The following is a 27,988-nucleotide window of genomic DNA, read 5'->3' as shown; positions in this document are numbered from 1 at the left end:
AAATGTAAATTTAATTTAATTTAAAATTACTACAGCTCACAGTGGATTTTTATAAAAACTGAAAAAGGAAAAAAAGACTCTCCACCCCTGTCGGGATCATGTTAGAAAAAGGTTAGGGCTGATCTGAAGTCAGCGATGGAATGCGAAGAACACACGATTTGTAGATGAAATGTTGCATCGTCAAACTTTATTAGACAATGTTTACATTTTTTGCAAAGACTCTAAAATCACTCACTTTCACATTGTGAATCCTTTACAAACAGTGTCACACCTCAATGTTTGCCATTTATCTCTTCATTTTCGGGACGACAACGTTCCTGCTGGTTGCTATGGGGATGAGGAGCTTGCGCTGTTCCAAGCGAAGGTATTTCTCAATCAGCACTTCCACCGGCACCTTGTCATTCACATGACCCTGCCTACAAAACCGACGCAGGTCAGCAAAACGCGAGCGCTCCCTCCGAGCAGAACCATTAAAACAACGAGCTACCTTCTCAACAGCAGCACGGCGTCTTCCATCTCGATGGTTTTCCTCCCGGCGTGCGTGGCAAACGTCTCCAGGTCCTCCGCCATCCGCTCGAGGAATTTCTCCACTCTAGTTTATTTAATGATGTCATGGCGTACTCGACTGAACGTGGAAGTATTTGCCGGGTACTCACGTGTCCCTTAAGATGGGGTCGACGCCGGCAGAGACCCGAGCTTTGGCAAAGTGCCTAAATGTGCTCATGAGGTAGCTCCTGGAAAGACCCTGCTGCGCCGCTCCGCTTGTCCGCTTTCTCGCCCGCTTTGGTTTGGTTGGCGATGCGTCTTCAGCCGAAGTGCTGATGGTTGCGTGAGGGATCATTTGTTAGACATTAGGAGGAAAACAACATGATTAATGTGTGGGTCAAAGTGCGACTTGCCTGGCTTGAGGCTTTAAAACGGTGGCCGAGGTCGGGTCGGGGAGTTGAAAAGTAATTTTCTCTCGAATGAATTCTGGAGTTTTCCTTCCTGCACATTTGAAAAATGTTTTCCATTTATAATAGTGAATAGAATTATTTTTTTTTAAACAGCTCACGCTGATTAACTCATTCACTGCCATTGGCGGCTATGACGTCAAAAATTATTTTGAACTATTTCTATTTGTTGTTTTTTTCCGCTTTTGTTAACAAGAGTATGAAAACCTAGAATTTTTTTTATTGTACATTTAAAACAGATATAAAATTTGTGATTAGTCTTGGAGTCAACTAGTGAAGTCATGTTAATTACAATTAAAAAAATGTAATCGCCTGATGCCCCTAATTTTTAATAATCTTTTTTTCGTCAGACGATAACATTTTTTTTAATTTAAGTTAACTCACGGATTAATCACAAATTTTATATCTGTTTTAAATGTACAATAAAAACATATCTAGGTTTTCACACTCTTGTAAACAAAATAGAAATAGTTCAAATGAATTTTGGACGTCAATAGCCGTCAATGGCAGTGAATGAGTTAAAAGCGAGACCTTCGGATTGTTGGTCGTCTTCACTGTCGGCGTCCTCCTCCTCCTTGTCCTCCTCCTCCTCCTCCTTGTCCTCCTCCTCCTCCTCCTTCTCCTCCTTCTCCTCCTTGTCCTCCTCCTCCTCCTCCTCCTCCTCCTCCTCATATTCGGCGGGCTCCGCAACTTCAGTAGGCGGCGCCTCTTCTGGTTGTTCTCGGCCGTCGTTCGCCTCCACGAGATGAAAAGACTTCACGCCGGGGCTTGACAAGTCCCGGTCCGCCTCTTGACCGCTTTCAAGGCCGTGGAAATCGCTCACTCGTTGCGTTCTGTTCTCGACCTCTGACCGGCCTGCACAACATGAAGTCCAACAGATTGCATGATAATGATAATAATAATAATTTAAAAATAAAGTCACCAGCCACAATATTAGGTACAGAAGCACCATCTATTTCGAACATGTGCCGATCGCATTCAATATTTTCGTAACATTGCACTTAATAGTAAACTAACAAATGTGAACTTAAGGGGAAGGGTTCATTAGTCTAAACACCACATTCTCAGGGGGCGGCCATTTTGTCTCTTGCGGTCGCCTGAAAATTAAATCACAGTTGCTCAGGGTTCAGGTAACGACCAATCACCGCTCAGCTTCAGTAAACAGGTGAACCGTGATTGGTCGTTACCTGAGCCCAAGTATAAGTAAGTGGCAAAATGGCCGCCCCCTGAACTGGATCAAAACGGATGGATTCTGCATTTTAAAGATTCAATTAAAACACACCTCACATCAAAATGTAATTATCAATTAAATCAGTAATTCTCAATTTAAAAAAATTATACGTAAAAAGGAAGAAAATATTTAGTTAGTTAACTTTATGTTTATTTATATTTAGTTCGTTACCTTTAACCAAATTACTGTAAATACAACTGAACTGTACTTTGGCAGTGATACTTTGGCATACCACAAGAGGGAGCTCGTGTACCACTACAGCAAAACCCCACATTTTAAGATTTGTTTTCATTATCGTTCTGCAACTGACAACTCCTGAAGTCTAATTGCGGTTATTGTGCTCAACAACAACAAAAACACTTCATACAAAAAATTTACTTTGGCGCTAACCCATGTACCTAAAATGAAGTGAGGGGAGGAGCTTCATTTAGTCCGGCCATAGCGTTCGCAAAAAATGCTTTGCTGCCATCTTGTGGCATCAGTCTGCAAGCTTTTGTCCCATCGAGGGATTATTTCAAAATGCTTGTTTGTTTGTTTTTAAATACAACTTTCACATTGGATTTCAGTAGCTAATATTTTGTTTTGAATTGGTAGACCTTTTTTTTATTTTTATTATTATTTTTAGATTCCTACCATGTTTAACGGCATCATCCTCTGCAACAGGCACGACGAGAGCGCGCTCAGATGGATGCGCTCGCCGCTCGATGTTCTCCTCGTCATCATCGTCATCATTTTCAGCACCCTCATCTTCCTCCTCCTCCCGCTGCCCGTCATTCTCATCTTCGGCCACATTATCTTCCTCAGACTGAGCCCCGGCAGCGGCGTCATCTTCGGTCTGAGACTCGACCACGCCTTCAGTTTGAGCGGCAACGTCAGCCTCCTCGTCCTCACGTGTTGCTGCCTCTTCCTCTTCCTCTTCCTCATTTTGACAATCAACCGCAATGCCCTCCACCTCCTCTTGCATGCCATCTTCTTCCTGAGACTCCAGTCCAGCTGCATCTCCGTCGCCCTCAGATTGAGAAATCACCGCCTGGTCCCCGACGTCAGGCTGTTCCTGCGCCACCTGAAGCGGAGACCCCGGCGCCGCGAAGTATTCCTGCGTGGCGAGGTCGGGGACGGCGTCGGGCTGGGCGTAGAGGGTGGTGTTGCAGTGGATAAAGTCGGCGGTGACATCATCGGCGGCGGTCTCGCTGAGGCCGGGCTCCCCTTGCACAAAGGTGCTCGATCCTGGGAGGGAAAAAGTGGAGAAAGCGGATTAAAGATTATATATTGGCAATAGGGATGGAGGAAAAAGTAGCATGAAACATCTCGAGTTAGCAATAGCAGAACAGTTTAAAAAAATCATGCATGAATCATATTTTCTTTAAAAAAATAAAATAAAAAAACAAGCTTAATCACCATGCTCTAAATGCTTCTTATTCACGGCTTCATCAAACTCGGATTCATTCATTCTTTGACGGTGTGAAACTCTTCTCCGCAGGCTTTTTTTCTCTTTCTCATCATCCACAAAAGGCGTTTTGAGACTCATTGAAGTGACGCTGGAAAAACAAAAAGCGGGACAAGCCCGATTCCCATTACACAATTTTAACAATGACAACGCATATAAGAGGGAAAACGAAATTGTGTCATCATACTTTGACAACGAAAGCGACAAATCATCTGGCGCGGAGTCGTCTGCTTCATTTTCAGCATCTGTTTGCAAAAGAATCAGACAGTTAATCAAATGATCATATTACTTCTTTTTTTTGAGGAACCCATCCACCACTATTCACCATTTTTTGTGCTTAGCCCAAAGCCATGTCTGATAGAGGTGAGAATCTTTGAATGTCTCACGATTCGATTCCGATTTTTGGGCCTGCGATTCGATTTTTGGTTCAAAATGATTTGATTGACAATGATTTTTGCTCCAATCTATAGATGTGCAAGGAATTGCAATGATCCACTCCAGTCTGACTCGCTAATGCTAATTAGCTACTTTTATCACTCAAAAGAATGGCTTCACGCTGAAAAATGTTTTAGTTATTGGAATAACTTGATCGTGACTTTTTCCTTCTACTCTCTAATGTGGCTACAACTTAACAGTGTATTAGACCGCGTGGAACCACACTGCCCCTCAGTGGCCAAACCGGGTACAACATGAACAGCGCTCCAAATAAAAAGGCACACACAGACAAAGGCAAGACAGTATAAAATTATTCAAATAAAATCGATTCTGAATCGTACTGAATGAGAATCGCGATTCTTATGAGAAACGATTTTTTGGGGCACGTGTGTGACGTAAAAAAATGTTTGTTTGCAATTACAACTCTGACCGTGTTCACCTGTGATTCATGTAGCAGCAAAACTAGATGGCGACATTCAGTCACTCATGAAAACTAGTAGCAGCATACGTTTTCCAAACGATCTCAGCTCAAATGATGTGCAGACGAAAAGAGGATGGATAGGAATAAAAGCGTAATCAACATGATCGAGCTTCACCTAGCTTAAATTTGGTGATTCTTTGACGGGGCGAAACTCTGCGCCGCAGGCTTTTTTTCTCATTCTGGTGATCATCCACAAAAGGCGTTTTGAGACTCAGGGATGTGATGCTGAAAAACAAAGGAGAGGCAAATTACACAACTGGAACAATGACAATGCTTATTAAAAAAAAAAGAAATTGTGTCGTCTTACTTTGACAGAGAAAGCGACGAATCATTTCGTGCCGATTTGTCCCTTTCATTGACAGCATCTATGTACACAAGAATCCAATAGTTAATCAACCAAACGATTAGATGATCAATTTTATGGCGATGGAATGAATTCACTGCTCTTCAAATTAAAACCTAGAAATCAATCAGCCTCACTGCACTAACTCCATCAACAACTTTCATGTTACCATCGCCGCCTTCTTTGAGTTGCTCTTCAAAGGCGGTTACGCTGAGGATGTGACGCGGTCTCTTCCTCTTCAGTCCTTTCGCCGCGCTCGCCGCGGCGCCAAACGTTACATTGGAGAGATCCGACCTATCCAGCTCGAGGCTTAAAAACGTAAGCAGTCGTAAACACGGCCAGCCGATTCATTTTATATGAATACGAAAACGAGAATATTGTTCACCTTTGACGCTTGCCGGCAATGCTGGAGTCTGCTGCAGGCGGCGGCCGCGCCACTGGAGCAGCTTCTTCATGAACCGCAGGCGACTTGACGGGTTCTAAAGAACGCCCCCGCAAAAGGATGCTGTGAAACAACTCAAGTGAGGATTTGTAGGATGTCACGTGTACCCGTCTGCAGGATCTTCTTGAGGAGGTGCCGCGGCGTGTCTTCATCGTCCATGAAGGATGCGGTTGTTCGCCGAGAAGAAGCCGTACTTTTTCTCGGTGGCAGCGGTTGCCTGGATATGCTCTGGAAAGAGAAGTTGTAGGTGAAAAGAGCTGACAAAGCCTGCTGGTACTGCGTGGGGTGCGTTTCTCACCTCGCGCAGTTTAGACCTCAAACTGCGCCTTAGGATGTCCCGCGGGGTTTGCGCATGCTCAACTTTGTCTCGCAATCTGGTGCTGCTTCTCTGCCCTTTGGAGAAACTTAAAAAAAATAAAACAGATGGTATTATTTTCTACCTCTGTTGACAAACAAAACATTGGTCGCAACAGTTATAAATTAAATTATTTATTAATCAATTATTTTTGGTGACATTTAGTTGAATGGCGTGTCGCAACAGTTATAAATTTAATTATTTATTAACCAATTATTTTTGATGACATTTAGTTGAAAGGCGTGCCGTGTTTTTTTGTTTTTGTTTTTTTGTAATCGAGAAAAGGTGAAGTAATGGAGTCTTTTTGCCTACCTGGAGTTGACGGGACTTCTGTTAGGCTCGGTACTGAGAACATTTCTTAAAAGAATCCGCGCAGACAAGTCCTCAGTCGAATCCATCTCGCTTGCTTACCCGAGCTCGCAGTATGCTAACGACAAAACGGCGTCCTGGGAGGAAGCAAGTGACGCTATCGTACCTGAAGTAATTCTTTCTGTCATACAGTAGACAAAATAGTCCGTTTAATACGATGTTTCTCACACTTTAAATTGTTCGAGGACGCCCATTTGTGTTTAACCGACAATGACGTTTGGGATCCCGCGTTATTTTTTAAGTAAATCTCGCGAGATTTAAATTAAGTTCCGCTTCCTGTTCTTCGTCTGGTCTTCCTCATGTCAATAATTTATGGTTACTTAGATGGACATATAAAACGTAAAACGTATATTAACATTTTTGGAAGTATTTGGTCATAAAATATGGGATCATAGGTATATTTTCTTCCCGCACATTCGGTGTAACGCAATCACAATTATGCATTCTGTAAACGCCACAATGGCATCGTGTGGCCAGAACTTGAATTGCAGCTACAGGCTGGAAATGTACAGTAACGGATTACGGTTAAAATATTAAATCGTTATTTATTTTTACACTAATTGAACAATTATAATATATACATGCATCACGTTGATGGCTTCCTTCTGCCAATTCTCAAACTGAACTCTTTGTATGAGCTTTTTTTTGTTTTTGATCAAATCAAAATTTGTTGTTTGCAAAATGGACTAAATTTCCAAAATAACAACTGACTATATTTTGCATATTCAATGTTAAAAAAAACGACATGGGTGATTTCAAGACGTTTTAATAATTTACAACACAGTAAAGTTCAAAATAAACTCACAATTACTCAAACAGGTGCTTGCCTGTCTTTATTTATACACTCATTGATAAACAAATGATTTCCCCGTTCTTTCACATTTAACTGACTGGATAACAGCAGCACATATTTTCAGTCAGCATTGTGCAAATCCTCCATGGGGGGCCGACAGTATCACAGATGTTCTTAGAAATCGGGCCTATCCTTCTTCAACTTGGAGTAGTCCATGTTTACTGCGAAAAGCTAGAAAGACACACATACACAAGTAAGTAGGTGATATGAACTTTGAGGCAAGATAAGAATGAAGATATGGATTTATTCCGCGTTGTAAAAAGGCTGTTGCTTGTGTCGAGCTCGGTGAAAAAAGAAGCAGGAAGAAAATGAGTTATGAATAATTATTATTTTACATTTAAATGACAATATTTGGATTGGGAATTTGGGAGCTGTGTTGTCAGTAAATTACAGAATAAAACCAAAATGATCATTTTGCTCAAACAAAAATATAGCAAAATCAGAAAAAACATTTGACAACATTGTCTTCATTTGTAAACGTTCACCTTGTACTGCTGATTGGGCTGAATTTTGTTCCAAGGCTCGGGGTTGTTCGTGCGATCCCAACTAACAAATAGAAAATGTATCTTTTTTTAATCACAACAAATTTATAAATATGTATTTTGTTTAAATTGAGCTATTATTTTTAACACAGATATGGGGTGGGTGTGGGTGGGTTGGGGGGGGGGGGTCATCCCACGGACTTACCAGACATCAGGATTCTTCAGCGCCATTCTGCCAAGGTACAGCATGCTCATGGCTACCCCGCCACCAATGAAGACAAACAGGGGGATGAGCTGATGAGGAAAAGGGGAATTTAAATACAACGCTAAGTTTGGCACCCCGAGTTTTATTTGATCAATCATCAAGCAGACAAAATTACTTGGTAAAGGGACTTTTGATTTGTGTTTATATGTTCACCAACGTTGGTTTATGTACGGCAGTAATTCCCATCAAGTTAATGTGGCATATCAAAGTTATGAAAAAATCTTTTTCTGTCAGTGTAGCACAGTGACAGGTAGAACAATTAAATGTTCTTACCACTAGATGGCAGAAAGTACCGAATTAAACCGTGTATCCACTTTTGCAGGCCACCTAACGTTAGAAATTAGAAAATGTAAATGATACACAGAGCTCGCGATGTTTCTCATTTTCATGGTAATAAGTCAGATTTCGCAAAAACGTCTGTCAATAAGTTTTGTCCTTGCGTAAATATACAAGTACAGGCCTTGAGTCATGTTTATCTTGGGAATGCGCAGAACATAAAGGGCGGTACAGTATAATACATACGTGCCGCTGGCTGCAACATAAATGGCCGTGGAGCTATCACGTATGCCTCGGGAATAGCATTTTTATTTTCTCAATTTATTTGTACGAAAAAAAAAACGTCGCGGTGTTGAGATGGAAGCAAATAAGACTGTGAAATACATTTCAGAATCTCCACTTGTCATAAGGCCATATGAAATCCATATGATCATATATGATATGATTAATCGCCTGCCATTATTCTTCAAATGCCTCTAATAATCTAAAACCCGATTGTAAATTATTTTTTTCTTAAATACCATCACAACTGAAAGTGGCTTTGAGCAAGGACGACCCTGTGGGCGCTCGTCCTTTAGCCGCGCCACATTTCAATGTCACCGGGTCATTTTTTCTTCATATTATATCTAGTAAAATTCATAACGTTGAGATACACACTCACAGCTGGATGGTTCTTGAGCTGCTTAGCGACGGTCCCAAGCATCGACATGGTGACACTGACCGGCTGCGTGGATTAAGAAACAGCTACACTGTCTTGTACTGACAGCAGGTTTCACTGCGGGGGAGCAAATTTACCGTTTCCCACAGGCCGGAAGGACCCTTGAAGTAGACACCGCGCCTGTTTGGAGCTCAGCCAATCAGCACGCGTCGAGGGCAACAGCTGGTGATTCATGTGTCCGCAGTTTAAATTTGTTTTTGCTTGAACATATTTAAGTAGTGAGTAACCAGTTTTGGGGGGCATTAAAATACAGATTAAAAAGAAGAAAAGATAATTGTGACGTTCTTACCTCATGGCCATATATGGTTAACGCGGCTGTGTCATATCTTCAACCTGTGTTGGCCTTAGTACAGAATTTATTCATGTTTACGTTTTGTTTTTAATCACAAATTAGGGCAGAAAAGGTTAAATCAATTAGTCGAAGGTTAAGACAAAAATCGAAATACTTTTACTTACGTTTGAATTCCAGATAACAGTCTCATTTCCTGTTCCTACATAAATCAAAGCATTTACTAGGCCTCCGGTGCTTCGCCGTCATCCCCATGTTGCTCACAGCCACGAGGGAAAACATTTGCATGTTTATCTGAGAACTGTGTGCTGACAGTGACGTATTATGTGCCACAGGCCTCGGGTCTGCCCATTTTAAGGCATTCAGGCACAGCTTGACCATCGCTCAGCATTCCCAAAACATAGGAGACGTTAACCCAAACATTTTTCTTTACAATATGTTGTATGCGCCCCCATGAGTCTGAACACGGCATTCAGATTAATATTTTGTTTGTGGAATATGAGTTGCAGCAAAATCTCCTCTTTTTTCCCCCCCATCCATCTCAGGAGGCAGTCATTTTGTCACTTCCTGTTGGCCAAAAATGACATCATAGTTTCAGGTAACGGCCAATCACGGCAGCCACAAAGTTCAACATAACAGAAACGCTCACGCACACACACACACACACGCGCGTGAGAAAAATAATTACATAAGCAGCAGCACTAGCACAGAAGCAGTGTTGAACGTTTCCACTTTTAATACATCACAACATGGCTACATGCATCAATGGTGTCATTCATGTGGACAGAACACAGTACCTGAGATGACAGAACGCCCCCCCCCCCCCAAGCATCCACACACTTACTCACCGCATTGAAAGGTGGGGGAGGGGTGTGTGGGTGTGAAAAAAAAATATTCAGCCGATAAACAATTCATCTGGATATGAAAACTAGAAACGGTCTGACTAATGTTCCATCCACATGCACATAAACAAAACCAGACTAACGTATGGAAACCCTTTCCTGGAAGTGCAAATAAAAATTAACAACAACAACAAAACTCTACCTGATACAATATTTCACAACCTGTCTTGATTATACAGATAAAACTAAAAGTAACAGGCTTCTTTTTTTCCTTTTCTTTTTTTAAGCTTATTTTGCAGATTATTTGGAAAAAGAAATTTGAAACTAGTTTACAAAAGTACAAAAGTGAATGTAAAAAAATAATTTGCAAAAGTAGCAGTTGAGATTGTGCAAACGTGTCTACCAGGAAATAAAACTACACCGACGAGAAGAGGGAAATAACGTCTACACCACTAAAACTGGTTAGGTAGTCTACTATGTCTATAAACACACAAAGACAAACTTTTTTCTTTCTTTTTTTTTTTACCCAACAACATGTGAACATGTTTCCTCCTTTCACTCCTGAATACACAAACTGTTGGAAGTAGGAATTTGCACTCTGAAGCCAGCAATCATCAAAGTGTGAATGAAAAGACTCCAACTGATTTGTCGTGCTTTGTACGCCAGCGGTGCGAGGTCAAACAAACGGGATGGTGAGAACCAGATAAATAACCTAAAGGAGTGTGTGTGTGTGTGTGTGTGTGTGTGTGTGTGTGTGTGTGTGTGTGTGTGTGTGTGTGTGTGTGTGTCAGTCAAGCAGCAACATGTCTTCAACAAGTTCAATTCACAAGAGCATCGCACCCCCCGTACTCGGGTTTGGCCAAAAGTAAATCTTTGGATCACACACACACACCAAAAAAAAAAAGCTCCTCTTTGGATTGGTTACTTTCAATAATGATTTTTTTTTTCAATAAACATTTAAAACTGAAAAGGTAGCTTTCCTAAAACAAAGCAACAGTAACAAAAATGTGAGCTTTGATTAAACGGTGTGGGTGCGCACGCCGCCTTCACCTGTGGAGGCGGCGGCGGCGGGAGGATCGAAGGGAGTGCGCGTGGCCCCCTGGCTTGTGACGGTCAGGCTGCAGAAGAGCAGGTCCATGGAGGGCAGCAGCGGGTTCAGGAGGCTGACGGGGCAGAAAGCGGAGCCCCCATGGGGGGTAAAATTGACCTTGTTGGGGTCAGGGCAGGAGGAGACGGGCGCTGGCTTTTGTTGATGGTTTGAAGTGCTGAAAAGAAGAGAGAGAAAATAAAAATAAAAATAGGATAGGATGAGAAATTTTAAGTTGTTTTCAATGTAACTCATGTTGACACTTTTATGCCAGTTAAGAACACTAACATTAAAATATTGATGGAAAAGTTAAAGGTTTGATGATGCCTGGAACTAATTCTACTTTCAGCCCGTATACTACTGAGGCTAACGAATGTTGATTTCACTTCAGGGTTCATTCAAGGTTCCTAAACGTTCTCTAAACAGTCATAATGGTTTCCTAAACAGCCTTTCTTGTCGCGAGGAAATTTAACATGTGACCTTGAACGAACCCTGATGTGAAATCACCATTTTTTGAATATCGACGCCTTCTTAAAATAATCACCCATGTCATTTTTCCCCCAGATTTTTTAGGAAACAATTTTTTTTAACCATTCGCATCACGAGGAGAGGATTTAGGCATAAAAAAATAAATAAATTTGCACACAAACAAATGACATAGGCAATTATTTTAAGAGGGTGACGATATGTTCACAATTTTTTTGCGACAAGAAAGACTCTTAAGACTGTTTAGGAAACACTGCAAATCTGAATGAACCCGGACGTGAAATCAACATTTTTTTAATAGATGCCTTCTTAAAATAATCACCCAAGTCAATTTTTGGGGGATTTTTTAGGAAACACACAAAAATAAAAATAAATATTAAAAAAATAAACATTGAACCATTTGCATCACGAGAAAACGATTTAGGCATAAATTGCAAAAACAACTGAACATTTTAGTCAAGCATTTTTGTCAGCATACAATCTTGAACATATCAGCTCTAAAACTATTTCACATCAATTGTTTTCTCATCTTTCTGATGAAAAACAACTTGACACACAATTACAGTATATCCACAAGTGGCTACTATGGCTCCATGCTACAAGCTAATAAATTAGCGGTCAGATTCACATCATTGTTGTTGGAACGTTATAGCTGTTGGATTTATGTTACATTAGAATTATAAATGTACTTTTTATTTTTTTAGTTCCAGGCATCATAAAACCTTTAACTGTTTTGGCAATATTTTAAAATCACATTTTTTGAACAGGTTCAAAGTTTCCATGCGACAAGAAAGACGATTAAGACTGTCTAGAAAACCATTAAGACTGTTAGAGAACGTTTAGGAAATGCTGAACAAAACCTGACATGAAATGAACCAGCATGGCAAATGTTCATCCCTCAGTGGTTTTATGGGCTTTTCATTATATGTCACGCGCGGAAATTGTTTTGAAATGACAAAAAATGTCATTTTAATAATATTTGCCGGGCCTATCACACACACACACAGACGGAGGTTACAAAACCCGAGCACGCACCTGGTCTCCTCCCAGACTCGGACTTTTTCGCATCCCTCCGGAGGTTCTCTCTGAAAGCAGCAGCTCTTGTTGCGTCCGGGCGAGGTGGAGATCAGCATCGCCAGCGAGGCGTCGACGTCGCTCAGGGACGACACCGGAGACAGGAGATCCAACCCTGCGCTCAAGACGACGGTAAATAAACAAAAGAGGTCGTGGGAGGAGTAAAGGAGTTCGGGACTTAAGTGACCTTTATGCGCGTCCGGAGGAGCGTCTTCAGATATGGGCGGGGAGGCGGAGGTGGGGGAGGAGCGCGGCGAGGGCGAAGCGGAAGACGGCGAGGGCGGTGTCACGGAAGCCGGGTCGCTTTGAGATCCACTGCTGCAGCTCAGTGGCGGGGCGGGAGCACGGTGGCCGTCTGGAACCTCCAGAAGCTGCAGAAACAGGAAACAGAAGGCACATTAGATGCGTTCAGACATTTTTGATCACACCGATTAGTTTTGTTAAGAACAAACACACTTTTTACTCAGTTACATTTCAGCTACATTCCACTCACTACTTTTATTTGCATCTATTTCATTATTGCTTGCGCAATCTATTTGTATTGGATCGTCAGCGAGACTTCTGCCACTGTTTCACCAATCCGATGTAACCATTAACATTTGAATCCATTTGCACAATCAAATGTAGCCAGCTAGTCATATTACAGAATGAGAAAAAAAAAAAACTCATCTGTCTCAGTGTCAGCTGTGTCTGCCTAAAAATGTCGACTGTGCCGTTTCATGAAACAGAAAGTTAATTTCTTGTGTCAGACTGAATTTGCCTTAAGGCAATCAGTACTAAAAATTGTTTTAGAATTGATTAGTTTATTGATCAATAGGATAACATTTCATTTTGCGTTGGAATTGTATTATAAAATCATTTTTTCCAATTATTGTTTATTAACCAATCATTTTTGTTTATTTAGTAATTAAGTGATTTAAAAAAAAAAATCATGCTTTCAAGAATGACTACAAAATAATAATAAATAAATTCTAAAAATTCTGTAAGCCTGAAGTGTGTGCATAGTTTTGTTTGGGTAATCAAAATCATTACAGAGGAAAATAATAATTATCGTCATTATTAATAATAATAATAGAAACAATAGGGACCTCAAAGCAGTAGATACTCGGGCCGTAATTACTATTGAGAGGCTGAGAGCAGAGGATTTGGATAATTGTAAATTAATAAACAGCTCTAAACGAAATATCAAAATAAAGTTGTCAATCAAATAATTTTGACAGCTCTATAATTCATTGTTTGGCAATATCTAAATTTGCACATTCCTATTTTACATTATTTGTTGATGTGATGTTCACGCTCATTAAAAACAAAAAAAAACAAAAAATAAATAAATTTAAAAAAATCACCAATCACCGATTCAGGAGTTATTCACCAGTTACTCGGTTTAAAAATTTACTGAGAAAATAGTATTACCCATTTACTAGAAAATAATGCACCTTTGTTTTTCTACGGCAGCGACTTACAATGAAAGGCAGAACAATTAAATGCTTTGGCCACTAGGTGGCAGAAGTCGCAACAACGTGTATCCACCTGTTGCTATTCATACAACCGAAAAATAAGCAGCGCGTTCATCTAAATGCGCCCGGGTTCCCGTTAAATCAATTTGTGAATTAATTGAGATGCGATTCGTCATTAGTCAGCGTATAAGCGCAGCAAGCGTGTGAAAAATGCGCATTCTTTGCGTCACCTGATGCTGACGATGTCCCGGCTGACAGACGAACATGCCTTCCAGCTCTTGGTTGAGGCCCTCGACGCTGCAGCGCAGCCGAGGCACCAGCGTGGACAGCGGAGCCAGCGGGATGGGAATGGGCTGAGTCTGAAGACACAACACGAGTCAGATTTGGACGCCATCTTCTAAACAGACGCCATTTAAGGCTGTCCAGTCCTGTGACCGTCTCTGAAGTGCCTTTCATGCGAAGGGGAGTGCTTGTAAAGCAAATTCCTGAGCACGACTGCAACGTGTGCAGAGATATCGCAGGAATTTCGTGAAGCGGCAAAAAAAAAAAAATGTTCAAAAGCAGCACGAGCGCAACAGCGGCTCTGAGCAGACAACCTGAAAATGAAAGAAGAAAAAAAAGATGCAACAGCTGTGCTGAAATGCAGAAGCAGTGTGATGTTGCGGCCTTCCTGTTGCTTCACTTTTTTTTTAGTTCTTTCATTTCCTGCGATGTGCCCAAGTGAGGCAAAGATGGCCTGACTTTTTATGAATACGTGGATTTTCCCATGACATTTTGGTAAAAACTCTCTTTGTACTTTGCGCCGCTCGATTCTCAACGCATCAGTCGACACGCTAACAAATAGCAAAGAGTCCAACATTTTTTGCCTATTTTCCTCACATTACAGACCGAACCAGTAACTGAATCACAATTCATATGTTGGTGCACTGTCCATTTAAAGCTGCGCTCTGTAACAATTTGGCCAAAAATGTTCTTTACAATAGCCTTTATATTTGACCGTTTATGAATGAAACATCTTCTAATTAATAGATCAACATCTTAGCTGTTCAGAATGGGTCCTCCTGCAAGCATCCGGCCAAAATTCGGGTTTGAATTCCCTGCCGTCTGTCTGCGGATGTGACGTTATTTGAGCATTGCGTGTGTGCAATTTCATTTTTCATCAACAGGTGGCAGTAGCGATTGTATAAGGACAAGCGCTTAAGAAAATGGATAAAGGTTGCAGTAGCAATAGTAAACTTTTTGAGATTTCGTTAGCTATAAATCGAAGCTCTGAAAGCACCTATTTTCGTGGCTCCCTGACAAAAATGAGGTGTTCAGTATGTGCATGTTGACGACGTGGCGAAGAAGCACCTGAGCGGTTCCCAGGTTACAGCTCCCGAGAGCCAAGCCACGCTGGCGGTCTCGCTCCTGCCCCCCTGAGACGGCAGGTTTGCTGCGCTGCTGCTGGTGCTGCAGCTGTTGTTTTAGTTTGGTGACCTGCAACGGAAAGAGGTTACCTTCAGTCAATCAGCCGGAAAACCTTCTACGCATACGGTATTGGTATTTTATTCGATAAGAGATAAATAACAATGAGTTGCTGACTTCCTGGAGATGTTCAATGCTGCCCCAGGATGCCGAGCGTTTGTGGTCGATGACGCCGCCGCCGTCGTCGGCGTTGTCGTCGCTCCTGCTCGGCGTTTTGTCTGACCAGTTGGGAGTCTGTGAACAAGGAGAAATATGTTCAATTAGGTCGCTTCATTAGGTACACAAGCCAATGTATTAATTCTATTTATTTATTTATTTATTTTATTCATCGGACGGTTAATTGGTTATTGGAATTTTATTCTATCAAAGATCGGAATCGGGTTAGTCCAAAAAAAATACAAAATAAAATCCATATTAGTTGGGCCCGACTTACGAGCGCCCCAAATTCCAACTTTTGAGATACAAGCTGCTTTTTAAAAAACGTTTTACTTAAAAATCACCCCTCCCCTCGAGTGAAGTGAGAATTTTTTTTTTAAATAGTTGCTAACGCTAATGCAACACATAAAATGACACTAATATTTTGTACTCTTATGACAGCTCAAACTATTAAACGAGAAAAACAAGATGAAGAAAAGACTTTTGATGGCAAAATATTCATCTATTTACAGATATACAAGTAAGGAAAGTGCCGTGAGCGATGGCGAGTTGAATATCACTGACCTTTTTTTTTTATTTTTTAAACATAGTATTCGATCTTGCCTACGGGCGACACTGATCATACCATACCAGCATTACAACTTAAATATCACCATTTGATCTATTTGTATTATAATATGCTGACATTAATTTTAGTGAGCAATAATGCTACGACAACGTATTATATACGACACAACTTAATAGTTCCAAGGATACGTAGAAAATGCCCACGGTGACCTTCCCCGTTGCCGTTCGATTACAAGTTTGTCGAGATGTCTTAAGGCAAAGGGCGAGTCGGGTTTACCGCATTTTCAGTTTCATTCTTAACTGGTTAGCTTCTCTCGTTTCTAGACAGTTCAGCGTGTTGACGAGCGAGGTGGTTTGGGCCTGGACCGAATTGAGTTGCCGAGACGAGTCATATGGCAGCCTACGCGCGCAAAAAGGAAGCTAGCGGGCGGAGAGGATGGGCGCAGCCGAGTCTTGTTCAAGGCTGTGGTTCTCAAAAAGTGAAAAATGATCACAAACCCATCCTCTCTTCTCCGGCTGTAATTTACAGAAGAAAAACCCAGAGCAGATAAAAAAAGTCGGCCAAAAAAAAAAAATAGGGTGGGGGGGAGATCTCAATCATCTGACCTGAGTGGATTTGTCCTTCCGACACGAGTTGCCCTCTGGTTCTTTTGGCCAGTGGCCCTGCAGGTACGGGCCGATGATGGCGTCCAGGGACATCGTCCGCCTCATGCCGGGGCTCAGCTGCTGCTGCTGCTGCTGCGCTTTGGCCTTTCCAGCTGTCATCAGCATACAAATGGCGTCAATAAACATCATACTGTACGCCTTGAATGAGGAGTCCAACATTAAAATGTTGACTATCGTTAAGACTTGAAGCTAAAATAAGACTGGCTTGACTGTAATAACCTTCTAGAATAGTTTGAATGAATCGTGAGACTTTTAAGCTGTGTGAATATGTGCACTCGTTATTGTGCGAGAAAAATTGCTCGATTGTGATTAAAAAATGCTCACATTGGGGGGGGGGGTATAATATTGTGTTTTTGTAAATAACAGCAGTGACAAAGAAATAGGCATGTCATGTGCTCCTAGGCGCAAAGCATCATAGTCCATGTAGTTCACGATGCAGTGTTTGGTTGAAGCGGGCGAAATGTTTGTTTTTTTTGGGACCGATGCTGAAAATTATTTGCTGGTTTTTTTCATACTTAGTTTATGTCAGTGAAATCAAGCACTTCTACGTTACCAGTCTTTTTCCTTTTACTTCAGTATCAAGTGTGAGTACTTTTTACCAATCTTGTGAGTACTTTTACCAATATTGTTTGAAACAAGTATGTGTACTTTTACTCGAGTAACTTTGCATATTAGCCTGCCTTACTGCCTCCAATGACGAGTGACAGGTGGGGGGGGGTTCATACCTGACTTTCCAGCCCTGCCTTTGGCTCGGTGCTTGCTGGCCAGCTGATAGGGGACGGTCGCCTTCAGGGGCTGCGGGCCCAGAGTAGCTCCACTCCGGCCTGACATGCCTGCAGCAGCCGTTGGTGGATGGACCGGCGACGGTGGTGGAGGAAGGTGATGGGAGTGTGGGGAGGGGGGGGGGGAGGAGGTTGCACTCTGGGAAGCACTACCGCTGCTACCCCGCAACTGTTCGCTTAATAAACCAGGCGAATTCAAGCCCGAGTCACCGAGTAGACATTTCCACGTGTGGGGAAGAGTTACCTCGGACGGCGGAGTGGTTATTTGTAGCTCGTCATGAATTTTGGGCCACTTTTCTTGTCGTGGTCTGGCGAGTTAGCTGCCTAGCAAGCAAAGTTTCTTTGTGAGGATGTGGAGATGTTTTGAGCTCGTTGGCGAACAAGGAAGCAGACACCTTCTATAGAGAAAAAAAAATTAAAAAAAAGACGTCAACACAGTGCCGACTGTAGCGTTTTCTTGTTCAATTCAAAATAACTTTCTATTTTTGTGAGGGCCGGAGCGGGTTCGAGCTGGCTCCCAGGGTCCAGTCCGCTCGCTCGGTCCGCAGACTCCAAACACCTCCGCCACGCTGGTGTGGGTTTAATTAGGGCAAAGGCGGGACTTAGTGGGGATTCTTACTTCTGATTGGTCAAGGGAACTTGAAGCTGCTTTCCTATTTGATGATTCGCCATAAATCTATGGAAGCACGCATGATGAATTTAGTTGTTAACGCCCCTTTTTGTTTCATATCACTTGTTGATACATTGGAACGTAATATAAAATAAACGCAACATCATCGTTCAACACGTTAAAGGATCACTTTCAACACTTTTGATACGTGTCATTAATGACTGAGTGACCTAAAAGTGGTACAGGATGTTCGGAAAATCATTGTGCAGTTATGTTTTTATGAACAGACATCATTCGATATAGAATACAGAAACCTGAACTCTATATTGAAACATATTAGTAATTGGACATAGGAATACTTGCATAGAATTCATAACTATGATGTGATGAAAATGAGTGTTACACCCATGAACCAAATTGTCCTGTTGAATGCCCAACCAGTCATACTCTTGCCTCAAAATGGCTGACTCCAGCTCAACAATGATCCTAATGACAAGAAAATTGATTGATGGGTAGATATTTTAAAGCCATTGATTGAATCCAACCTGGCCAGAGCACGTAACCCACAATTCCTCTTAATGCGTGAACATCTTCTGGGTGGACTGGTTTGGGGTAGTGTGTGTCTGTGTGAGCCTGTGTGTGTGTGTGCGGCAGTGTGCATTGTGGCAGATAAATGTCCCGACTCTGTGCAAAAAGGGAGTGCCAATGGTGGGGACTGTCAACGGAGACACAGATAACATGCCATGCCCTCCTTTTTAAGCCAAGTAGCCTCCCCCTTAAACTGAGAAGTAAATGTGCATCTATGCAAATGGTATAAGATAACACAATTGTCTATCTGACCCACCAAAAAGGATCTCAGTTGGTGAAATATGCTTCATTATTGTGCAGCCAACAGAAATGTGGTGAGTTAACTGACACGTTGATTAGCATCAAGCACGCAAATCCATTCCATGTTGACATTGAATTGTTAAAAAAAAAAGAAAAAAAGGCAAGTTTATTGCATTTAAATAACACAATGTACCACGTAGCTCTCATTGAAAATATTATTACAGGACTCTACATGATGTTACTTGGTTATGTCGTGAAACAAACAAATCGTAAAAAAAAAAAAAAGAGAGCGCAATTCACAAGCAAAACAATGAGGGTCACGTATATGCGGTTTGGACAGTCGCTGAATTTTTTGGGGCGGTAAAAGACAATGGAAACATTCATTCTGCATAGTCATGATCACTTTGCGTTTGTCTGTTCGCACTGTAATGCCTATGCTAACCCTGTTAGCCTGATGCTAATATATCAGATCCTAAAATCGAATCTTTGATTCGGCAACATCTAAACTGGCACGCAAGTATTGTTATCTTTTTGGTTGACATCATTACAAGTAAAAAATAAACGGTTTATGACTTTTTGAGGTGGAGGTGTGGGCTAGCTAGCTAATCTACGTCGCACTTGCGCCGAGTAACTGCTAATGCTAACAAAGTGGAACCATTTTAGCCATGGCCCAAAAAAACTATAGTAGTAGCGCTATAGTAGAGATCTCAAGTTTTAATATGTGTTTAGCATTTATCTTCAAATATGTATAAATGATATCGAAAGAAATCTCTGTATTCACTTAGAGAAGCTAGCAAACAATGTGCTTGTGTTGGTGTTACTAGCTCATCTGCCACTATTACACGACAGTCAAGAAAAACTGATGAATCTGACTGATAAGACACAGAAAAAAAGTAGACAATAACAGTGTGTGAAGAAGGGTGTCAGGCAGTACAGCAGCTAATTGTTTTTTTCTTGAAAAGTCCTGCTACTCTTTCACAAACACGTAAAAGTAGCGTTAAGTCAAAAGAGGGACGGAAAGTGGTGACAGTCCAAAATGTTGACGTTTGGTTTCACACGGAAAAATTGTCTTTTGCTGTCTGGAAAGTGGACGGAAAGTGTTGGCTTTGGCGGCCCCTAGCTGGGAGAGAGGGCAGGACTGTTTTCTGTGCTGATGTTGACCAGGCACTCACTGGACTTGAGGCTTGATAGCGACTTGCAACTTGGAAGGGAGCCAAAGGAGCCGCAAAGTCCCATCAGAGAAGGGGTGTAGTCCTTTTCTGTGCGCAAGGACAACATTTGAGCTGTTATTCCTGTTGTTTTTAAACAGCGGTGTTGTTTACCTGTGCACCAGGCGCCTCCGTTCTGCTTCCCCTCCGGCCTTAGCGGGTCTGAATCCAGGCTAATCTCCACTGATAGCAATTCGGTGCTAGGGAAACTCCTCCTGAAAGCCCGGACAAGGTAGCGAACAACTTGAATCAATCTAAAATACAGAGTTACTTGAGATAGGCATGCGCAGAGGAAAATATCAGCAACCTGCGGAAGAGCTTGACGTGATCCCGGCTGTCGTACGGCTCGAGCAGAGGCCATTGGTTCACCAGCGGGACGGTCGGGTCTTTGGCCAAGTGGCTGGTGTCGCATGGAATCAAACTTGTTCTGTCAGATGTAAATGGGAGAAATATTGGGACATGTTGATTAGGGGAGGGTAATCGGAAAAAACGTTTTCACTGTCTGCGAACCTTTTACGAACCCTGACGAAACCCCCAAATGAGCTACATTTGCATATCGCGTGTATTTGTCGCTCAGTGAGATACAGGGAACTTTTCATTTATGGATTTATTTAAATTTCCACTTAATAAAAAATTATGCTGACACTGGGAACTCCCTACACTATATATATATTTTTTAACTCATTCACTGCCATTGACGGCTATAGACGTCAAAAATTAATTTGAACTATTTCTATTAGTTTTAAATTTGTTTCCACTTTTGTTAACAAAAGTATGAAAACCTAGAAAAAAATGTATTGTACATTTAGAACAGATATAAAATTTTTGATTAATCGTGAGTTAACTAGTGTCATGCGATTAATTACGGAAAATTTTAATCGCCCCTAATTTTTAATAATCTTTTCTTCTTCTTCCTTTAAAGTAATTTTAATTATTTTATTTTATTTTAATAATCTTTTCTTTTTAAAAAAAAAAAGAAAAGAAAAGAAAATGTTAATAAAAATTACTTCACTAGTTAACTCACGATTAATCACAAATTTGATATCTGTTCTAAATATACAATATTTTTTCCCCTAGGTTTTCATACTCTTGTTAACAAAAGTGGGGAAAAAATGTTAAACTAGAAATTGCTCAAATTTATTTTTGAAGTCTATAGCCGTCAATGGCAGTGAATGAGTTAATTAACAAATTAATTCATTGTGACTCTCTCTTGTGTACACGTGTTGGCCACCAGGGGCAGTATAACAGTCATGAAGCCATAAATGAAGAAGACAAGGACTCGGTCAACTGCTGTAATATTAGTCGTAGTTCGAAGAGGATAACGCTGCAACTACCAATGCTACTTATTAGCCTAAGGTCTTTTGCATTGTGTGTTAGCTTTAAGCTAGCAGAATTAGCAACATTACGCGGTTGTTTTGAATATGCGACAACGTGTAATTAATTCACTTTTAGTTTGACTTACTTACCGATTGTGTTAAACGGTTAGGTTCCAGTTGACTAATGTAAACAAACATCCATGGCAGTTTGGAAAACTTTATTAGTTTTTAATTTAGCTTAGCACATGCTGATGACCCTGGAAGCTCCCTGCAATTTCTTTTTTTGACGCTCATATTTTCTCTTTTACTGCAAATGAATATCGGCTTGGTTATCGGTTTCCTGTCGGCCTCTCACTAGTTTATACTCACAGTTGCTCCTGAAGCTCGAGGACGACGGTCTCCAGCTCTTTCTTCTCCTGCTGACTCTGGCCGTGCAGCTCATCCAGGCGGGCCTTCAGCTTCTTGTTCTCCGCCTCCGTGTTCTTCAGCTGGGACTCCCGCAGCCGCACCAGCTCCTCCAAGTAACCCTGGCAACGCGCGCCCCCACGCGTGTACATTTCCATCACCAGAATTCCGAACATGAAGCGACACCCCCCCCCCCCAAAAAATGACGACATACCTTCTGAGCATGGACGATCTTGAACCTCTGCTCCATCTTGCGGCACTTTGTGCTCCAGCTTTCCTCGTCCGCGACCAGAGGCACGTAAGGATGCTCGGGGATGCTGTCGTCGCTCGTGCTGCTGTCAACACTCCGGCGGTCGTCGTCGTCGCTCACGTAGTCGTAGCTGGAACGGGGATCAGGATCCGGTTGGTTAAAGTTAGGGGTGTCAAAATGAGTGCCTTCAACTTCCTTTAGCGCTACAAATTGTTTCAGTCACAACGCAGCAGACGTCAAAATTTAGCAGTAATAAATATAATATTAATGCATAGATTTGTGGAGACTGCAGTCAAGTTGTATTTTAGAATTAAAAAAAATGTGCAGAATTTCACAAGTTACTTTGTGTTAAAGATGAGATAGTTCTTAAAGGGATACTTGACTCATTGGGCCATTTTCAACAGTATAAGATAATAGTTTGTCTATAATTAACTGATTCACTGCCATTGATGGCTATAAAAGGTCAAAAAATTATCTTAACTATTTCTATTAGTTTAACATTTTTCCACTTCTGTTAACAAGAGTATGAAAACCGAGAATTGTTTTTATTGTACATTTAAAACAGATATAAAATTTGTGATTAATCGTGAGTTAACTAGTGAAGTCATGCGATTAATTATTATAATAAGAATTTTTACATTTTCATAAAAAAAGAAAAGATTATAAAAAAAACATTTTTAATCTTTTCATTAAAAAAAGAAAAGATTAATAAAAAATTAAGGGCGTCAGGCGATTACAATTTTTAAACATAATTAATCGAATGACTAGTTAACTCACGATTAATCACAAATTTTATATCTGTTCTAATGCAATTAAAAAAATTCTAGTTTTTCTTACTCTTGTTAACAAAAGTGGGGGAAAATGTTAAACTAATAGAAATAGTTCAAATGAATTTTTGACGTCTATAGCCGTCAATGGCAGTGAATGAGTTAATGTGATAACTTCATTATTTTTATGAACAATTGATACCTTTAAAAGCAAAATTTTCCACTTGCTGTCGACTGAAGATGACATCACCTGTGCTGAGGAAGTAGGTCACGGCCAATCATGGCTCACCTGTTTTCTGGGTTTTGGTCAGCAAACTGAGCCATGATTGGTCGTTACCTACTTCCTCAGCACAGGTGATGTCATCTTCAGTCGACAGCAAGTGGAAAAATTTGTTTTTAAAAGTATTAATGCCACATGAAAAATAATGAAGTTATCAAATTAATTGTGGACAAAATATTAACTTTTTCTCAATTAGTATCCCTTTAATATGAAAAGAAAAATGCACCGAGCTGTCACCAATGTCTTACAAATCCAATTGTGCCATCTAGTGGCAGATAATGACCTCAACAAAAATCAATATCACACTATTTTCATCTTTTTAATTTTACCTCAATTTTATGAATTATTATGAAATTACTGTATCTATGACTAAAAGATGTGTCCATATTTCTGTTGACTAAATTTAGAAAAAAAGTATCATTGTACATTTTGTTGTACATTTAGTACAACAGAAAATTAGCGATCAATCATGATTTAACATTGATGCCTTGCGATTAATTACGATAAAAAAAAATTGTAATCGCCTGATACCACTCGTTCAAATGAATTCAAAGGTCTGTTTATAAATGCAATAAATACCTTTGTGTGAATTTCAAATATGGCGTGTAGTCAACAACTGCAGGGGATTTGCCATCCAAGGCTTCCCCTTTAAGACAAAAACTGTCAAAGGAGACGACGCGCAGATAAGAAAAGGTAACATCAGATTTGACACGCAAAGTGCCTGGAATATGAAGGTCACCTAAAGTCTATGGCTCCGAGGCCTATCAGCATCCCGGTTAGCACGGAGGCTTCTTCTCTTAGCATGATGGCGCCATCGGCGTAGAAGCGTCTGCAGAAACACAAAACAACTTGAGTTGTCGTCGTGCATCTCAAAATAAATAAATAAATACATAACTGATTTTTGTCTCTCGCCTTGTCGTCCTCGTGTCCCGAAGTGCAGTCGCCATATATTCTGACAGCCTCTTCTCCATCAAGGAAACTCTTATCCAGGCTCGGCCCTGAAGGGATCGACCCAAAAACAGTCAAGTTGAATCCAGAATGTTGCCTTAAGTCAAAATGTGTTTTTATTTCCATCCCCAGACTTACTTTTGCCCGCGAGTGGCTGATGTTCTCCATGCTCTCGATGCTGCTGATGCAGCTGTTTGGCAGTTTAGCGCAAGCCAGACGGATGTAGTCCCAGAAACTCCTCTGGCCATCGAACCAGCTACCAGAACCTGAAATATATATTTTTTTAAAGAATTTAATTTCTTTCTGTCATTGAAGAAGAAATAACCAACATTGATATCTAAAAGCAATTCAAGCCTCCGGGACCAAATCGGCCCCGAAGCTCCGCCGGAACCATGTTTCTTCTTGTTAGTGCACCATTTAGTGGCAGAATGGTGGATGCTGTTTGTCTGCTTAAAACAGGTGGCCCAGGTGCTAGCTAGCTCCCTAGCTAGCTCGAATGGTGCTAGTTTACCTGCTAGGGAGCTAGCTAGCTAGCTAGCATCAGGGGCTAAAGCCAAACTGTGGCAGGGTTTTTACTAGGGGTGTGCCCAAAAAATCGGTTCTCATAAGAATCGTGATTCTCATTTAGTACGATTCAGAATCGATTTTAAATGTCCCAAAATCAATTTTATTTAAATTATTTTATACTGTCTTGCCTTTGTCTGTGTGTGCCTTTATTTGGAGCGCTGTTCATGTTGTACCCGGTTTGGCCACTGAGGGGCAGTGTGGTTCCACGAGGTCTAATACACTGTTAAGTTGTAGCCACATTAGAGTAGAAGGAAAAAGTCACGATCAAGATATTCCAATAAAAGTTTTTTTTCAGCATGGAGCCATTCTTTTGAGTGATAAAAGTGCCACGATAATTAGCTAATTAGCATTAGCGAGTCCGACTGGAGTAGATCATTACAATTCCTCGCACATCTATAGATTGGAGCAAAAATCATTGTCAATCAAATCATTGTCAATCAAAAATCGTTCTTAATCGAAAATCGATTCTGAATCGAATCGCAGGCCCAAAAATCAGAATCGAATCGTGAGACATTCAAAGATTCCCACCCCTTGTTTTTACTTTCTGGACCTGGACTTTGTACTTAGTGGGGGTTTTAAAGACAACACAGCACATCGAGCTTCTCCAAAACATAGGAAAATCATTTCTGGACGTCCTAAAAAGCACTTAGGCCGTAGTTATTGCAAAATATAACCTGCCACTCAGTTTGAGATGTTCATCACTTAACCAGTAGAGGGCAGTCATGCACTAAACATGCCCAGAAGAAGACAGGAACATAAACACTTGATTATTCAATGGAATAATGAATAGGATAATCAAATATAAAAAGATTCAATAGTGACAGCACTGATGATGTTGCCGGACTTTTTGACCAGACAGAAACAAACGTACCTTTAAAACGGTGGCTGAGGATGTGCTCCAGGATGGCCGCAAAGTTGATGAACTCCTCCGATGAGTCATCAATTGGCTCGGCTGTGTATTTCTCCAAGAGGGTCTTTACTGAAAACCTGTGAGGAAGCACAGGAAGGAATGAAAAAAAAATAATGCATAGCTGCTACATTCATCTACTGAGGACTCACGTTGCCCCACCCAAAATGAACTCATGTCACTCTTAAAGGAAATTGCTTCTGGCGAGCTTTCAAGTAGAAGCGCAGTCACATTTTACTGGACGGATCAATTAGATGACTCGTACGTGACGTAACTATATTGATGATGCACTGTGCTGTTTAATATAGCGCGTACGTGATCGGTTACCGGCACAGCTCACGGCTAAATCCAGCTTGAGCTCCATAGAAACACTCATTTGCATGTTTTGCCTTCATGCCACCGCGAGGCGAGTGATCAAACTCTCCATTGTTCCAAAGGCATCAATGTGTCATTCAGTAGACAAAAGTACACAGAAGGCAAATCACTTGGTGGCTCTCATAATCAAAATAAACACAATGATTCAGTTACTCACTATTGCCCCTATAGTTGCGGGGTGGTATTACATGTCACGTAACCTGCTTTATTTACAAACAGCGTATTTCCTCACAAGCTAAGTATGAACACCAGCCTGACATTTACCTTCCGTGTAAGAGAGTTTTTCTTCGTCTTTTATCTATGTACTCATTATACATAGCACCCCCTAGTGTTCAAACCGTTACAGCACATAACTGAAATATTTAGTTACAGGTTACTACGTTCAAGTATGTGAGAATGTCACACATGATGGGAGTTGGTATTCGGTCCAAGTGTTATATTTGAGTGAAACATAGCATGTTCAAGAAAAGCTCGCTTTGGAACAAAATTTGACTAAAATAAAATGCATTTTCAAAATAATTGCCAGACATGATCGAGTATTAGTACTGGATCTAAAAAAATAATAATGGTGTGCATCTCTAAGCCATATTAGACCCTTTCGGGGCAAAATAAGGTAACTAAAATATTAGAAACTGCCTGCAGGCACCTTGTCGATATCATTATAAATCAACGCTGCTGCTAATAATACATTTCTACAAAGAAAACACAAGGGTGAGACAAAAGAACAAACACAAGTGATGAGAGCTTCAACCCCACATTAGAACCCACTTATGAGAACGCCAAATGGACTAAAAGGTGTGCACAAGTGCAAACAGGCCTCTTATATGGTGATTCCCCAGGGTGCCAGTCAGACCTTGCCCCGAGAAGGTTGTCGTCACGGCAACCACGCCATCAGCGGGCTGAGGGTAAATGGAAGATGACATTGCTAAACTCGCACCCAGCCCCTTTTTTTGTTGTGTGTGTTGTTGTTTTTTGTGGACATTTTTCTGACAGCACTGAGCTGTCACTGTAAGAGGGACTTCTGATAGGATGATGTCATCTGAGGTCATTTGAGAACTGAGTACCAACAACAAAAGGAAGTGTGACGTAAATAAATGCACAAATGGAGGTTAGGTTATAGCAAATGTCTGGTAAAGTAGCACTGACCTGCAGACGGTGATGAGGTTCTTCCTCTCCACCGCCACATTCCGGGCGGATGCTTTTTTCGACACTTCACCCATGGCCACACAGCACGGCTCCATCCGGCCAGCAGCCCCGCTATCAAAGGACCCCTCCCTTCCTGACACCGGTCCGCCTCATGCACCCCCCCCCCCGGACGACAACCACCCACGACGGAAGGAAACACTCGGAGGAGCCGCGAGATGATGCAAGCGGGACACACAAGTCGTGTGCCGTTACTCTGTTTTTATTTTTAAGATCGCCAACAGACCGCTGGTGGTGGACATCTGCGCTCTCCCTGTCGTTCACGGTGTCTCCGCCCCTTTCTCTGACGTCACTGTGACGCGACGAGATCAGAGCGACAAAAAAAGAAAAAGCAAAAAATGACACCAATTTGAGGTTTTAACCATTTGCCAGATTCAATGAATATATATTAAATATATATTAGTTATTTATTTTCTTTGATTTGTTTCCCCAACAGGTTATATGTGCTATTTATCAGCGTGACCAAAAAATAAAACAAAAACTACAGTATTTGGATGTGTTAACCATTTTACAGATTAATAAAATATATAAATATCTTTATAATATATTATATTTTTTCTCCGATTTGTTTTAACACTTCAATCATCTTTCCCAATTTAAACAAATGGAAATGCCATTAATCCATTCCAGCCTTCCTAGGAAACCTCACAAAAACATTGCCCTGTTTTTTTAATAAGGAAAATAGCACTCTATAATAGTTTATTTAATACGCATGTATAATAACAGAATTAATAGAATGTAAAGAATTAAACAGTCCATGAATTAGGATGAATTCATTATGTCCACCTCTACTGCCACCGGGGG

The 27,988-nt window shown here is 41.1% G+C and overlaps 4 protein-coding genes across 4 annotated transcripts; all 4 read right to left on the bottom strand.

Moving 5' to 3' along the window:
- Positions 1 to 180: 180 nt before the first annotated feature.
- On the bottom strand, positions 181 to 6,272 carry cenpt (centromere protein T). The gene is made up of 15 exons (XM_086064548.1): positions 6,000 to 6,272; positions 5,631 to 5,736; positions 5,440 to 5,560; positions 5,276 to 5,369; positions 5,060 to 5,199; positions 4,855 to 4,912; positions 4,663 to 4,772; positions 3,819 to 3,876; positions 3,583 to 3,722; positions 2,818 to 3,411; positions 1,485 to 1,808; positions 900 to 987; positions 657 to 818; positions 488 to 592; positions 181 to 416 (listed from the first exon to the last, which is right to left on the bottom strand). Exons 1-15 carry the CDS (start codon positions 6,083 to 6,085, stop codon positions 287 to 289), a joined length of 2,316 nt encoding a protein of 771 aa, XP_085920674.1. The 5' UTR covers positions 6,086 to 6,272; the 3' UTR covers positions 181 to 286.
- Positions 6,273 to 6,874: 602 nt separating this feature from the next.
- Positions 6,875 to 8,761, bottom strand: coxfa4b (cytochrome c oxidase associated subunit FA4 b). Its single transcript, XM_086064464.1, has 4 exons — positions 8,594 to 8,761; positions 7,597 to 7,685; positions 7,395 to 7,455; positions 6,875 to 7,080 (listed from the first exon to the last, which is right to left on the bottom strand). Exons 1-4 carry the CDS (start codon positions 8,639 to 8,641, stop codon positions 7,024 to 7,026), a joined length of 255 nt encoding a protein of 84 aa, XP_085920590.1. The 5' UTR covers positions 8,642 to 8,761; the 3' UTR covers positions 6,875 to 7,023.
- An 891-nt stretch (positions 8,762 to 9,652) lies between these two features.
- LOC147156495 (protein FAM117A-like) lies at positions 9,653 to 18,080 on the bottom strand. Its single transcript, XM_086064948.1, has 8 exons — positions 17,464 to 18,080; positions 16,679 to 16,830; positions 15,467 to 15,583; positions 15,236 to 15,361; positions 14,116 to 14,244; positions 12,616 to 12,799; positions 12,390 to 12,543; positions 9,653 to 11,046 (listed from the first exon to the last, which is right to left on the bottom strand). Exons 1-8 carry the CDS (start codon positions 17,567 to 17,569, stop codon positions 10,800 to 10,802), a joined length of 1,215 nt encoding a protein of 404 aa, XP_085921074.1. The 5' UTR covers positions 17,570 to 18,080; the 3' UTR covers positions 9,653 to 10,799.
- A 460-nt stretch (positions 18,081 to 18,540) lies between these two features.
- On the bottom strand, positions 18,541 to 27,454 carry rundc3ab (RUN domain containing 3Ab). Its single transcript, XM_086064947.1, has 11 exons — positions 27,128 to 27,454; positions 25,571 to 25,686; positions 24,271 to 24,398; positions 24,097 to 24,182; positions 23,924 to 24,013; positions 23,764 to 23,844; positions 22,102 to 22,267; positions 21,852 to 22,009; positions 20,474 to 20,593; positions 20,281 to 20,381; positions 18,541 to 20,217 (listed from the first exon to the last, which is right to left on the bottom strand). Exons 1-11 carry the CDS (start codon positions 27,220 to 27,222, stop codon positions 20,075 to 20,077), a joined length of 1,284 nt encoding a protein of 427 aa, XP_085921073.1. The 5' UTR covers positions 27,223 to 27,454; the 3' UTR covers positions 18,541 to 20,074.
- Positions 27,455 to 27,988: the final 534 nt, after the last annotated feature.

Source organism: Leptonotus elevatus, chromosome 20 (genome assembly GCF_054856555.1).
Source record: "Leptonotus elevatus isolate MCC_2025b chromosome 20, RoL_Lele_1.0, whole genome shotgun sequence".
NCBI lineage: Eukaryota > Metazoa > Chordata > Actinopteri > Syngnathiformes > Syngnathidae > Leptonotus > Leptonotus elevatus.
This window is presented reverse-complemented; position numbering and strand designations above follow the sequence as displayed.

Excerpts from the sequence above, each read along its gene's own strand:
- cenpt (XM_086064548.1), bottom strand. The coding sequence starts at position 6,085 with ATGGATTCGACTGAGGACTTGTCTGCGCGGATTCTTTTAAGAAATGTT. Across the intron at positions 4,913-5,059 it reads ACTCAAAGAAGGCGGCGATG|ATGCTGTCAATGAAAGGGAC; the intron begins GTAACATGAAAG and ends TTGTGTACATAG. Across the intron at positions 593-656 it reads GACCCCATCTTAAGGGACAC|AGTGGAGAAATTCCTCGAGC; the intron begins GTGAGTACCCGG and ends TAAATAAACTAG.
- coxfa4b (XM_086064464.1), bottom strand. The coding sequence starts at position 8,641 with ATGTCGATGCTTGGGACCGTCGCTAAGCAGCTCAAGAACCATCCAGCT. Across the intron at positions 7,686-8,593 it reads AGCTCAAGAACCATCCAGCT|CTCATCCCCCTGTTTGTCTT; the intron begins GTGAGTGTGTAT and ends TTTCCTCATCAG. Across the intron at positions 7,456-7,596 it reads CTGAAGAATCCTGATGTCTG|TTGGGATCGCACGAACAACC; the intron begins GTAAGTCCGTGG and ends TCTATTTGTTAG.
- LOC147156495 (XM_086064948.1), bottom strand. The coding sequence starts at position 17,569 with ATGTCAGGCCGGAGTGGAGCTACTCTGGGCCCGCAGCCCCTGAAGGCG. Across the intron at positions 15,584-16,678 it reads GGAAGGACAAATCCACTCAG|ACTCCCAACTGGTCAGACAA; the intron begins GTCAGATGATTG and ends CCTTGTTCACAG. Across the intron at positions 15,362-15,466 it reads GCATTGAACATCTCCAGGAA|GTCACCAAACTAAAACAACA; the intron begins GTCAGCAACTCA and ends TTTCCGTTGCAG.
- rundc3ab (XM_086064947.1), bottom strand. The coding sequence starts at position 27,222 with ATGGAGCCGTGCTGTGTGGCCATGGGTGAAGTGTCGAAAAAAGCATCC. Across the intron at positions 24,399-25,570 it reads CCTCAGCCACCGTTTTAAAG|GTTCTGGTAGCTGGTTCGAT; the intron begins GTACGTTTGTTT and ends TATATATTTCAG. Across the intron at positions 20,218-20,280 it reads CGGAGGCGCCTGGTGCACAG|AAAAGGACTACACCCCTTCT; the intron begins GTAAACAACACC and ends CCTTGCGCACAG.